Source organism: Chelmon rostratus, chromosome 2 (genome assembly GCF_017976325.1).
Source record: "Chelmon rostratus isolate fCheRos1 chromosome 2, fCheRos1.pri, whole genome shotgun sequence".
Lineage (NCBI taxonomy): Eukaryota > Metazoa > Chordata > Actinopteri > Chaetodontiformes > Chaetodontidae > Chelmon > Chelmon rostratus.
This window is the reverse complement of record NC_055659.1, coordinates 11,054,632-11,069,087: the sequence shown is the minus strand read 5'-3', so window position 1 is coordinate 11,069,087 and position 14,456 is coordinate 11,054,632. Positions and strand designations below refer to the sequence as shown.

At 40.5% G+C, this 14,456-nt stretch overlaps 1 protein-coding gene across 1 annotated transcript in view; it reads left to right on the top strand.

The window, feature by feature from the left end:
• The first annotated feature begins 5,071 nt into the window (after nt 1-5,071).
• Nucleotides 5,072-14,456, top strand: part of LOC121621437 (guanine nucleotide-binding protein G(s) subunit alpha-like) — a 33,463-nt gene continuing 24,078 nt past the window's right edge. The window contains exons 1-4 of the mRNA XM_041957913.1: nt 5,072-5,493; nt 7,566-7,638; nt 11,518-11,572; nt 12,101-12,220. Of these exons, the coding sequence (XP_041813847.1) occupies nt 5,355-5,493; nt 7,566-7,638; nt 11,518-11,572; nt 12,101-12,220 (387 nt within the window). The 5' untranslated portion in view covers nt 5,072-5,354. The remainder of the gene's footprint in view (nt 5,494-7,565; nt 7,639-11,517; nt 11,573-12,100; nt 12,221-14,456) is intronic.

The window sequence follows — 14,456 nt, the reverse complement described above, 5'->3', positions numbered from 1 at the left end:
CGTTTATGATGTAAAATATTATTTTGATAGGGGTTTACAGCTGTCAGGTAAATGTAACAGAGTAAAAAGTCAAATTTTTCCGTCTGGATTTTAGAGCAGAAGTAAAGAAAGTAGCATTAAATAGAAATGCTCATGTCAAGCGCCACAAAGTACCACAAAATTATACTTATGTATAGTTTTCGAGTAAATGTACCTACTTTCCACCACTGCATGCCAGTGAGACAGTTTGGGTATTTACCAGATAGTGAAGATTAACTTCCTGGTCTGAGGACACCACGTTTGAGTAGAGAAACCACAGAGGTATGAGAGGAGGTGACAGGCCAGGAACACTGTTTGTTGTTCTGACAGACATGAATGTTGTCTTTAACTTGCTTCTAAGATTGAAATCATAACTTCTTTTGCCTCCTCACACGTCTGTTGAGGTTCATTAGCGAGCCACAGCAGCATTTAGTTGTCATTGATGACCTTTATGTGTTTTGCCCTGAGCTTCTTTCCCCTGCCTTTTGACGTATTTGGTGAGGGAGGTGTGTGTGTGTGTGTGTGTCAGTCTGTCTATTTGTCTGCTGCATACTGTGTCCGTGGGTGTATGATTTGTGATGCACAGTGTTTGCATGCATGCGTGTGAGAGGTGGAGAGGGGGGGGGGCTGAAAAAGTTCAGATCACCGTCAGAGGCAGGACATCTGGACTGAACGTATCTCAAACTGGATTGATCGGGTTAAATAATGGATTAACAGTCTTGCCATAAGAGTTTAAAGGGAGGACGTGGAAACTTTCCAGTCATTCAAACCTAAATATATGTACTGTAATATAATACCATGGATCAGGGTGGCGGAGTAAACGTGTATGTATATGTACGAAAAGTTGTATTTTTGTTTGGCGAGAGGACCTAAATCTCAAAACAAGGTCAATATTCCCCTTCAACCGCATCGCGTGGTCTTCCTATAATAATAAAGCTGCTCAGTTGTCACTGCGATGGTTTAGTTTGTTATCACATGTCCTAAATATGGAGTTTCTGTCATGTGACTAACAGATTGGGTATATCCCAATCTGTGCAAGATAATACCTTTTACTGAGGCTGAAACAAGAGCGTGTGAATCAACATTTGGGCACTTTAGGTCCTCGTCGTCCAGTCAGATGTGTCACAATTTAAAAATCTGTAAGTCCTGACCTGTTTTGGGTCCTACAGAAGGTCAACAGATTAAAGTAAACACCAACATAATGTGTTTTAGTTAACTGCCACCAGGAGCCTCCAGTAGTGCCTAAATACTCTTTTGCATAGATTCTGTGAGCTCCACTAGACACCACAGTTCTTTCATATCTCTCACAGGTGCTCATTCAGGTTGAGATCTGCTGACTTTGCATGTGATTCACATCAGTTTCATACTTCAAACCGTCCAGCTGCTCCCTGTTTCCTGTATCATCTGCATTTTCATTTCTTCTCATCTATCAGCTGTCTTTTACTTCATATCTCTCAGTGTGGCGTTTCCCTTCATAGTTCATGAAACCAGATGCAAACAGGATATCACAACTCTACTATTTACTTTAACACCAACAACCTTGCACTTGGCAGAATGACCTGACATCCTCCCCGAGACCGAGTTTTCAAATGTCTGTTCTAAAACTCTGTAGCTGCATTCTCACCCAAGAAGTTGAACACTGGAGGCAAATTGGTTCAATGAGGGGGTTCAAACCAGATTTCAGTCACAGAAATAATACCTTAAGGCCACTCGGGTTATTTTGCTTTTAAATATTCTGAAAGTTATTTAAAAGAAATAACTAAGAAAATGAAAAAGCCTCAATTTTTTTTCCGGATTTACTACAGACATACTTAGTGCTGGCCTGTTTGGAGAGCTGGCATTAAAATGTGACAAAGAGTGCATAATGACACTGGGGCTTGAAACACAAAGTTGAGGACTTGGACTTGGGACTTGACACAGACCTTAAAGACCAAGACTCGACTTGTAACAATGACTTTGTTCCACCTCTGCCAGGCCCTCATACCCTGCATGGAACAACTTGACGGACGAGGTTTGGTGAACAAAGTAGGCCTCTCCTTCACTTTTTACCATCATCAGGCTGGTATTGTATTACTGCTACTCAATGCAGGGCTGAGTGATGGAATTTACTGTTTTTCCTTAAGAATACGGATATTTTTTAATAACTTAATTTACATGTTTTCAGTATTACTGATTGATACCTCTTGGGTGGATAGGTTGATATTCATTTTGCTTCAAAGAGGGCGCCTCTCCCCTTCTGTACCTCTGCTTCTTGACGCTCCGGGCAATCATGTGATCCAGCCCTGCTTCATTCCAGATGCGTCAAGCGACAGCAAGGAGGAAACCGGAAGTATCTTGGTCTTAACTTCAAACTAAAGGCGTAACATTTACTTGGCCTTGCTAATAACAGACTGATAACAGAGCGCAAAAAGCTTTCCATTGTGGATTGATTGAGTTTGTGGTCTATTAATTGATTTTGCCTTGAAGTATGAATTTGCACAGTGTTGTTGGCATTTGTTTTACATTAGCCTGCAAGTGTTGAGTGTGATAGGGACGTTGTAGAAAAAATGGCAAAGAAAATGAAATCATAATTTTTATTTGTAACTACAGCTCCATGCCAAAATGCAGTCTTTGTGTGTGTGTGTTATTTGACTTTTCAGATTGAGATTTGATGCTAGTTGTTGCAAATCTTTTCGGCTTTGACCAGAAAAATGAACCCTGTGTAGTTGGGGCCCCTACCATGTTTTTGATGTTGTTTATGTTGTTTTCTATAAGTTATTACAGCTTCATCAAAGCAAAAATTAGAGAAAAGTGGAACAAAAGGAATACAAAGTCTTATTAGAGAACATTGTTTTTTTCTTCATTCCTCTCTCACGAATAAGCTCATAAAAACAGAAAAAAATGGATTTTGAATGCAGGGCTTTATCTTATAAGGTTTACATGGTTGTACAGCTTTATTCAAACAAAAGAGTGGGGCACTTCTACTCCTCTTTTCAGATTGCTATCTCTACACAAAGCACAGATTTTTTGTATTTTTGACTGTGAGCATTTGCACATTCCTTGGTTAAGTTTTTGCACATTACAGCCATGCATTGTAAGAAAATTAATTACCAACATTTCTGATATTCAATTAATCATTTCAGACATTTTTCAAGCAAAAATGTTAAACATTTACTGGTTCAAGCTTCTTAAATGTAATAATGTGCTGCTTTTCTTTGTTATTTATGATAGTCAATGAAGGTTAGTAGCTGTTGGTTGGACAAAAGAAGAAACTTGCAAATTGAAGACATCATGTTGGGCTCTAGGAAATTATGCTAAGCATTTTTCACAATTTTACGACCCAATAACTAATCGATTAATCATGAAAATAATTGGTAGAATAATCGATGATGAAAAAAACAATCTTTAGTTGCAGCCATTGTTTTGAATACAGATTTTTACAGAAAATTTGTTTATTTAATATTTATTATTATGAACTTTCATAACACTTGTTTTTTTATTTTCTCTTGCCATGGTTATTGTCAAGCACCAAGATACCAAAGCAAATTCCTTGTATATGACAACCCATTAGGCAATAAACTTCAATCCATTCTTCCATCACTGTGAAGAACTCAATGAATGAATGCTACATCTTTTCCAGAAAAAAGACACTTTTGTCTGTATTGCAGATATCAATTTTCTCATAGAGCGCAAGCTTGATGGTCCTAACCACTGAAAGAGTTTTTCCAACACAGACATGCTATGTGTGCTGGGCATGAAGCTTCCACCAGGGCTTTATTATGAAAGCTCCAACCGGAAGTTAGATTTCTCGTCACGAGAAGCTTGACCGCCGTTCTTCGTTCCCAGGGTTCCGTGAGAGCCGTTTGCCCCACCCCACCTCTTCAACGCTATCTGTCTCAATGTACAATTCGCAGAGAAAAAAGGGGGCAAAAATAATTCAGAGTAACACTGCGAAGAAGCGATTCTCATCTCCCCGACCGGTTCATCGGAGCGGACGCGGCCTCTCGGCGGTAAAAAAAATAAATGGCTCGCCGCTGGATCAGTGATTGAAAACACCGCGGTATGTTCATGTATCATGCACATGTAACCATAATCTGCCATACGGATTCAAAGGGAATACAAAAAGCTGAGGGACTTGACAGCGGGCTGTACCTGCGCCAAAGGAGAAAATAACGGAGGATTTCCACGAATATCACCTGGATATTGCGCTACATTCAAGGACGCCCAGCTGCCAAAAACCGCCTTTGGTCGCGCGGAGAGGCTTCCCGATGTGAGGAGAAACACAAATTAACGTTACGGAGAGAAAAAGGACTGAGAAGGGGCCTTTTTTTTGGGTCTGGTCAAACCCTCCGAAAGAGCAGGCACCAGCTTCTGTTGACGGGGAGAGGAAATCATTTTGACATCGGCTAAAAACAGGATATTATTGATAAGCTTGCTAACATCGGCGACGACAACGTCCAGAAAACGGTGTATAATGTGACGGATCGGAAAGACGGTTGTGATAGAGAAAGAAGCCCCGGTGTAGCCCGATGATTCACATGCCGTCATTTTAAGAGGAAATATTTATTTTTTAATTTTTTTTTCACCCGCCCTCTGATGTGCTTTGCTTAGGTGGAGAACGGACCGCGAACAGCCCCCTTAAAATCTTAGCCGAGAAGATATATTTAAAGGGGGAGGGAAAAAAGGGGGGGTCGAGGAGAAATAGGGCTTTGGTTGCGAGTGGAAATGAATTGAATGGCAGTGTGAGATATCTGCCGAAGATGGGCTCCGGAGGAGACGTTTGCTGAGAAAATTAAACACGATAGCGTGATCAAATATATCTGTTAGCAAAAGCCAGCGTTTAAATTTCAAACGCCTTCACGGAAACAGGACCACCGACGTTCATTCATGTACATTGCAAGGCTGGAGATTTCACATTCACTCTCGTATCAATGTTGATGACTTCATTGCGGATTTACAGTGAAAAACACAAGAATCAAGCGTCTGAGAGGGCGGCATCGGTGCTTGCTCCCCCTTTTTTTTTTTTTTTTTTTTTTTTTTTTTTTTTTTTTGGAGTGATCCATTGTTGATAAATTGCCAGTAAATAGCCACATCCATCCACACATATCGTGCCAAAGCCTGGTGGAGCCCACCGTCTACTACCTGACAGGTTTCACGTCGCTTTCCTCCGCATCTGGCAACATAAATGCCACCCATTTTGAGCCAGGTGTTCCTCTGCTGGGCCTGTCTAGGAATTTAGGAGATTGATTGTTCTTCTGATCAACACCCTCCCTCCTCCCTCCCTCCCTGCACCCACCCACCCAACCTAGCCACCCACCCTGCCTCCCCCCTGAACCTATCACTGGGTTTTTGGGAAGATGGGCTGTCTTGGCAATAGTAAGACCGAAGACCAACGAAATGAGGAGAAGGCACAGAGGGAAGCCAACAAAAAGATAGAGAAGCAGCTCCAAAAAGACAAACAGATATACCGGGCCACTCACCGGCTACTACTGTTAGGTAGGTTTTGTGAGATTTATCATCAGTGTGTGTGTGTGTGTGTGTGTGTGTGCGTGTGCGTGCGTGTGTGTGTGCGCTCAGTTTAGGCCTGAAGGTCCATTTTGTGCTGAAATGTTGGACCCACGAGAACAATACATGTGTATTTTTCACCCATTTGTACAAATGTGATGGCCATTGTTTCAGATTGTGCCCCAAAATGTTTTGCAGCGGGTAACAGTGAAGCATCAACAAATGATGCAATGACATGATGTCACTACACCGCTGGGTTTGCACCGTCTTGACACAGGACCGTTGAAAAGCAGGCCTGTCTCCTGCGTTCACGGGTTATTATGGAGCATGATTACAGAACATGTGAGGGACGGCGGACGGACGGACAGACGGCGTTTGTGTGAAGGCAGCGTGCAGCAGCTGGGAGGCCACCAATAGGCGTTTTGCACAGCTGTGTCTTTTCTCCACACGAGACACACAGGCACAATTTGTGATGTGGTGTGTTTGTGTGGATCCGGCATACCTTCACCTTGAGTTATTTAGGCCTACACTAGACTCCATGTTTGATGCTGTTTCTCAGACTGCACACTCACCTTTTGCATAATCCTCGCCACACCAGCCACCCTGGAAATGGATATTCTGCAATCGGTTGTTTAAAAAAAAAAAAAAACTCTACTATTTTTAATTCGATGAAGCTATTTCTGGCTTTATCATCTAGGCCTCCATGTCATGATACAGTCTGAACCTCAAGGCCAGGGCTAGTATCCTGCTAAGACTCTTGGAGTAATGAGAGCAAATTAGGATTACTATTAGGATTACTAGCTTCACTTGAATGACTGTCCCATTCTCTCTAATCTGAAACTGATCCTAGATTTGTAAACTTACACTTAGGCTCTAAATAGCAGGCCTGTAGCCTAGCTCCTTGTGTCCAGGTGAAGAGATGTTATTGCCCGACGTCTTTTTCTGTCATGGTCACTTTGCTTGGACACATTATAGGGTTTCTCCTCTTTTACCCATTTATCATGCCAGAATTATGGAGAATGACCTTTTATTGATTCTTAAAAGTGTTCATCAGGGTCTAACAGGTTTTATCCATCTGTTATGAATAACATTTCACTTCTGCTCAAAGAAAAAAGACGCTTGGAAAATAGTCTGAGCTGATCTGGTCTACCAGTAAGACCAGTTCCTCCCGTCCTCGTCGCTGATGCTGAGAGTCCTCCTCACATCTGGAAGCAGTGGCTGAAGAAGATCCTTTACTTCAGTACAAGTGCCAAAAAATATGTCATTCTCAAGTACAGGCATATTATCTGCAACAGTGCATAAGTAGCATTTTATTGCTGACGGTCCTTTTATATGTGTATGGAATCACAAGATAAAAATGTTGGGAACTACTGGTTTAATTGTTAACAATGCATTGTATTCTATAATCTTATCATGTCAAGTCTCCATCAGAAACATAACTAGCTGTCAGATTACTGCAGTAAAGAAAAAAGTCCAGTATTTGCCTCTGAAATGTGGTGGAGTAGATGTAGATGAAGGAGCATAAACTGGAAATAGTCAAGTAAAGTTCAGGTAGCTCAAAATTACACTTAAGGTACTTGAGTAAATATACTTGGCAGCAGTCCACCACTGCTAAGAACAGTATTGATAATTTCAGCCTCACCTGGCCCTTTGATTGGCTACCTTGAGGTCTCACCATCTCGCTTGGCCCTAGTGGCGCTGCTTTGTGTAGCACTCAGAACTGTGTAGGAAAGGGGAGCACAGGCGTTGCAGATGGAGGGACGGTTTGTGAATCGGGACAGCGTCCTCGGCATTGAGGCGGTGCAGAGAAACAAAGCCCTGAAGTTCAAACCATTCATGGATAAAATCAAGTTTGTAGCTCTTTCACTTTATCTTCAGCTGGTCTGATCTTCCACCAAGACACCAACATGCCTAAATCTTCCTGCATCCAGTATCCAATGACAAGCTTGCGACTGCTAGTTTAAGGTGGATCTGGATATCGTAGTCGGCGCCTTTGAAGAAGCTTTGTACAAGTCTTAATAAACAGTGTCTGACTTATTTTTCTGTCCTCTCTCTGCTTTCAGGGGCCGGTGAATCCGGGAAAAGCACGATAGTCAAACAGATGCGAATATTGCACGTTAATGGCTTCAACGCAGAGTAAGTGTTGGATTGCTGCATGTTTAATGCCAAATCTTGGTTGTTAATCACACACAGCTACAGCACATTTTGATCACCAAGCCACCGTCGATGGTTCTGATGGTTTTATTGACTGATTGAGCGTAGGTGAAAAACTAATGATCAGGATTGGGTGAGTCTGACAGGACCAGATACGAAGATGTTTGTTGACCAAATACCTGGATAATGTGTTGATGTTTTGGGGAGGACTATTGGTGCATTCACAAGATACAAACGATAGGAGTGACCTTTAGTACTACCGATGGCATGCAGGTAGAGGGATCCGCTGTTCATTCACTCAGCTAGAACGGTAAAATTAGTTGGTTAGTTTTGAACTATATTGTCAACAGAGTGGAACATTGTCAAAAAATGACAGTAATGAAGAAAGGCATCAGGATGCAGAATCAGGCAAACAGCATGACTTTTAAAAGACACGAAGACGGAAAAGGTGCAGCCAGTTGTATCGTGTTAGTGTTACGCAGCTTATAAACCATTGTTTAAGATGTATTACACTGGAGTTGAAACAATTAGTCGATGAGTCAATGGACAGAAAATTAATTGATAACTTTGTTGTTAATTGATGAATCATTGGAGGCATTTCTCAATCGAAAATGTCCAATATTCCCTCTCTTCAGCTTCTCAAACATGAGGATTTTGCTTATATCATTAGATTAGATAACATCATATTTATTCAATTGATATCACAGTAAATGAAGTACAGATAAGGACTGTACTTTGCCAGAAAGAAGAGAAAAGTAGCCTTTTCCTATTGTTTTCTAGACATTGATAAATACTCATTCTGATTTTTAGAAGGAAAATGTTTCTTGAATTTCGTGATGTGAGGGATCTTAATCAGCTGAAACTGATCACCTGGCAAATATTTGCTTTTCCCATTTCAATTGGCACTATGGGATAGACTGTAAAACTCTCCAATATGACCTAATGACGAAAATGAAGTCAAATGTTTTGGGCAGATTTTTGTAATGTTTTGGAGTAAATACTCAAAGTTTGTGTGACAAAGGAAGAGCTCTTTATCTGTTTCAGGTTTTCATGGAAACATTGCCCTGGGTGTTTTCAGTCCACCCTGTCTTGTGAATTTCCTAAAACTCGATCCCAAATTGATGCAATGGAAACAAAAGTCACATTTTTCTATTCTTAATCATCTGTTTCCTAGAAAGGGGTTTTGGGGTAGGAGCATCATCATGTGCTTATTTTTGGGTCGCGTCGAACAGATGCTCCTCACAGCTCCAGACGCTCTGGTGTAATGACAAATCCCCGGTTGCGTTTAGCTCCGGGGTGTGTTGCTCTCTTTGGGCCGGAGGGTTTCACCTTGCTGGGTTTCCCCTACTGGAGCAGGGCAGTGCCAGTCAGCGCAAGGTGCTGGGAGGATGGGGACTGGAGGAGATGATGGGGAGTGACACAGTAATATAAGAGGAGGGTGGGGGGGCTGAGGTGAGAAGAGGTTGGTCTGGTAGTTCGTTTCGAAGTGGGTGTTCTTTTTTTGTTTTGTTTTGTTGTGGAGGTCCTAGTGTGAGGAATGTAGTCTTCCTCTCTGCCGTTCTGAGGCCGCTCAGAGTGAAGTAAAGGAGCGAGGAGCAGAGGAAAGCTCTGGAAGCCACTCTTAAAAAAGTTCAAACATCTCCTTCCTTTAAGGAAGTAACCAGATTGATGACATTCTTAGCTTTTTTTGTTTGGCAGTCTAAATTATTTTAAGTGGGTTCGCTAATTTCCCTGAATTTGAAAACTTTTCGCTGCTGAGTCGGTACTGATAAACATAAAAATATTCCATCCCAGTTACTAGAGACCAGAGAATCGAGGTCCTCTATTACCTCAGTGCATCTCTATTTATTGTCATAAAAGCAAATGTTGTGAAATAGGGCTACAGCTAACAACATTATTAATAATCTGCTCATTATTTTATCATTCATCATTATACATCATACATTTTATGGACCAAATATCATCATTTGGTCCATAAAATGTCAGAAAATAGTGAAACATGTGCATCGGTCTCCTGGAGCCTGAGGTGACATCTTGAGATGACCAGCAGTCCAAAATCCAAACATAATCAGTGCATGATCTTAAAAAAATAAGAAAACCAGCAGATATTTACAGTTGAAAAGCTGGGACGAGTGAGTTTTTTTTCCTTTTTTACATTTCTGCAACTTAAACTATTAATTCAATTGTTTATCAGAATTGTTGCCATTCAGTTTTCTGTCAGTCTGTGAATAGATTAATCCACAAATTGATCAAATCCACAAGGGCTGTTGTAAAATTAGTTGTATCCCAAAACACTGCAGCAGTGTAATCAGTTCGATGAGCTTATTCCCTTTATTCCTGGATAATCATCTTTGGATATCACAGGTCCTCTGTCATAATTTTTCCCAACTTAGTTTTTGCTGTTAGTCTCTGTGCTAGTTCAACTTCTCTTGGTAATCTGGTAAGTAAAGCATAAACAGGGTTATAATATCTAAATGTCCTGCCAATCTGGCGCCAAATACTTGTCAGGATTTTGACTGTATTAAATTTATACTATGCTTGGTTTTAAAGGCGGTATTAGAGTTGTGATACAGTTTTCTATCCTGATAATCAGACTGAATTATGATCATGTTGGCCATTTTCACAACAACATTTCAACATGAAAGCTGTTGTATTAATTAGTAGGAACAGTTGAAAAATACAATTTCAAGGCTGAAACCTTCGTTGTCCTCCCCAGCATCCTTTGTCAGGGTTAAGGTTCGATTACAGCAGCATGGAGTGATAGTGCTGCTTTTTCACCAAAGTCACTGAAAAACAGAACACATTCATTACCAGAATACATTCATCTATGCCATTAATTTGAAATCCTCCTGCTCCACATAATGTCTGCAAAATATGCTGGACAGTGCACTCAAACGTAACACACACAGGTATACTATGCTTTGTATTGCTCTGATATACTGAGATATTTGGCCTTGGGTCATTCAGCAGAAATCACACCATGCAGGTACCTGATTGTGTAAGCAGCTCAAAGGTTGTTTCATTTGGGAAATTTCAGTATCAAATTTGACTTTCGATTGTCGAACTTTTAAAGGAATTTAACACGCAACACTGTCAGCCCTGGTTTCTGAAAGGGCTGTGTGACGTTAGGCCTTTACTACTGGTATCAGCGAAGCCCACAGATTGCATAAACTAGTACCATGCTGAAATCCTGTTTATCTTTACAACAATAAAAGGACAAAATACGCAGCATGTCATTGTATTTGTGAATACTTCAGGTTCTGCTTTGTGCTCACGGTAAGTTGCAGGTGAAATTGGACTTAAAAACACCTTAAAATGAGCAGTCTGTGTTGTTCTCCATGACCGCAACCCCCACTCTGCTGTTTACCGTTTAATAAATGTCATTGCAAAAATTAAGACAGGTTCTGCTGTTCTCATTTGGTATCAGCAAGTACACAGAATTCAGGAGTTGCACTTGGTCAGCAAAATGAAGGTATCTGTGCATCTGGAGCAGGCATAATACTGATGTCTGATATAATTTACCTCCCAGCTGACACAGAGAACCTGGACAAGGTTTATGTTACGCAGCAAATTCCCACCAAAACCTACAGGCATTGAAACAGTAGAAACAAACCATTATTTTACTCAAGCTGTTTGTTTTATATTGTAGATCTAACTGTCTAATGGATTAGATCTAATGATCCTGGTTTAGGAAAGAGTTTTTTCCATTTCCTCACAGAGCATTTTTTTTTTTTAAATATGATGTTTTTAATATAATTTAAGCAAAGCAATGGACTGTATTTACTGTTGATAATGCATAAGCCTTGTAATTTCTGCTTTTGTGTTAAAAAAATAACATGAAGCCTTTTTTCTTCTTCACAGGGAGAAAAAGCAGAAAATTCATGATATTAAAAACAACATTAAAGAAGCTATAGAGGTAAGAAATTGATCCTTTGACCCATTTTGATTTATGCATTGTGAAGTGTGGGACTCTTGAAAAGTTTGTAGCACTTTTCCTACCATATAGGGAGCAGTGATGAGAGATCTGCTCGTTTTTTAGGGCTTGGCAGGAAAAGGCCAAATGCATGGAGTATTACCACCACAATGCAGTCTGTTTACCTCTGACAGGCTTGTGTGTGTGTGTGCCCGCGTGCGTGCGTGCGTGTAATGCTGTCAAAATTAACTCACTATCTGTAAAATATCTGATCATAACGTCAAAGTCACAATAAAAGACAGTTAAAGAACTTTGCTAAACAACTGACAGCAATTTTCTGAATGCTTTTAAATATCGAGTCATTAACTTCAGACGGCACTTTTTCCTCCAAATAAAAATGTAGCACATTGAAATGAAGCGCCCTTTGTCACATGGATGTATGGGAGCTTTAAAACGGATAAAATGGGTTGAATATTAACCATGTTGTTCTTGATAGGTTTTCAGTTTTCTTCTTCTGCTCTCTCCATCCAGACGATCGTGGCTGCTATGACTACGCTCACACCGCCATGCCAGTTAGCCAGTCCTGCAAACCAATGCCGAATCGATTATGTCCTGAACCAAGTAAACCAGAAGGATTTCGAGTTTCCTTCGGTAAGTTGCACCTTACCTCCTTGGGCTGCATTGACTCTCTGACTTCTGCACTAGTTTCTTTCCTTCTTTCCTTTTCAACTGCAATGGTTGCTTAATGTAATAATTAATTGATGCAAACCTATTTGGATATTTTGATATTTGATTGATTTTTTCAGTAATATAGAAAAAAAGAAGAAAAAAAACAGAACATCTCTGGTTCCAGTTTCTTGAACCTTGCTCTTAGACAATATGATTATCATGAAAATAATCAATAGATTAATAATAAAAATGTGATTAGTTGCAGCCGGAAACTTGATTCAGTTTTTTTAAATCAAGACTTCAAAAATATGCAAATCTTCATCGCAGCAACATATCAACATGTCTATGCAAATCTTAAAGCTTAAGTCTTTTGCTGGTTTGCTTTCAAATTGGTCTGAAAGTGTTATTTTAGCTGCTATTAAATGTCGTGGAGAATCAGATGCAGCCTGATCAATCGTGCAGGTCCCCTGGCTTAGTGTGCTGTGCGTGAGTAAGGTACCTCACGTGGCAGCCTGGTGTGTTTGCGCAGTGATTCAGTAATTAGCAGGTGTGCTTCCGCGTGGGAGGCCGTCAATTGAATGAGCCTCTCACCTGAGAGAACCACACCGCCTATTAACACTGATTGTCTGTAATAACCCCAAATGTGTCCAGAGGGACCTGTCCTCCAGAAACACAGAGACTCAGAGGGATTCCCCTCTGAGCTGCAGTCTGCTCTCGGCGGCCCGGAAGGGAGCCACTGCAGGTCATGGTCTGGCATGTGACTCACTACTCAAGGAAGTCCAGTATACTTCATTGAGTAGAGAGTGGCCATAACCATCAGGGATTTGATCACTTTGAGTATGCTCTGCAACAAAAGTGAAGCTGTACTCATGTATGACACTCGTTCCCTCAGTTGAATGTGCCATTCAGTTAAGTCCAAAAACAGTAATGAAACCATGACTGAGCCCTGTTACAGTGGAAAATGACATGTACATGTATGGCCTGCCATCAAAATCTGGTCAATCACTGTTGCATTTCTGATGGAAATTTTTAATTGAGTTGTAACGATTAGTTTAATAATCGATTGTGATAACTGATTTAACATTTAAGTGATTTTCAAGCACAAATGCTGGAAAGCCCCTGGTTCCATCCTCTTAAATGTGAGGATTTTCTCCTTTTCTCTGTTTCACTGCAAGTTGAATAATTTTGGGATGGACTGCTGTTCTGCTCGTCGAACAAAAACAGCATTTCAGTATTTTGTGTTGTATTCAGGAAATTCTTTTTCCCTTTTTTCTGACATTTTGTACGCAAATGATAAACCAAATGAATCGAGATAAAAAATGTTAGTTGTTCGTGTATTGTCAATCTCTATTCTATATCTCTAATCAGTATAAACTCCAGCTATGCCAACAAGCATATAAGCACATGAATCCCATCGATTTGTTTAAAATCCCAGTCAGGATCAAAGGGGTTTCAGAGACACCTGGTTGATTTATTGGAGAATCTGCATAATATCATGCAAAGTACATCTGGATTTTTTGATTTGATATAATGGTCCAGAAGAAGTGTTTTTGCATATTTAAATATTTGATGAATTTAAAGAGTGATATGTAGCTTTAATCAATCAGTGGAACAAACGCTTATAGAATAAATGTGATGTTGTCAAACTGTGGAAAATGACGAATCTCACTTTGAAGCTATGGAATTACAAAGTAATATTGTGGGTTATATTCGTAATTTTGTTAAGAAGTATTTTATCAGTGTTCTGATATGGGAAAGGTTACATACAGAGAAGAAGAACACAGAGTCTTCCCCTTTTTTCCAGCTCGATGGCCTCAGTGTTTAAACTGGTCGTTTCCACATTGTAGATTTGTACACACCAGCTGAGTTTCCAGTGAAGAGTGTGTGTATTTGTGTGTAAGCTAAATGAAGTCTCCTGATATTGTCTCTGTTACTTCATGGCAAATTTATGACGTGGGCCTGTCTCAAGCTGACCCTTCCCTCGGGCTGGACGAGACTTCCACTGTTAGACCTGCAGGGTCTCCCATCGGGGGGAAAGACCAGCACTCACGCTTTGATCCAATATTGAGTTTGGTCGTTTTCATGTGGGATGTGGGAGTGTTAGAACATAAACGTGGTTTGATTTTGGAGTCGTTGAAGTGCCGCTGTTGTTTTAAGGAGTGATTTCAGCACAATGGCAACTGGTTCCCTAAAGTGATGTTTAATTAAAGCATCGCTT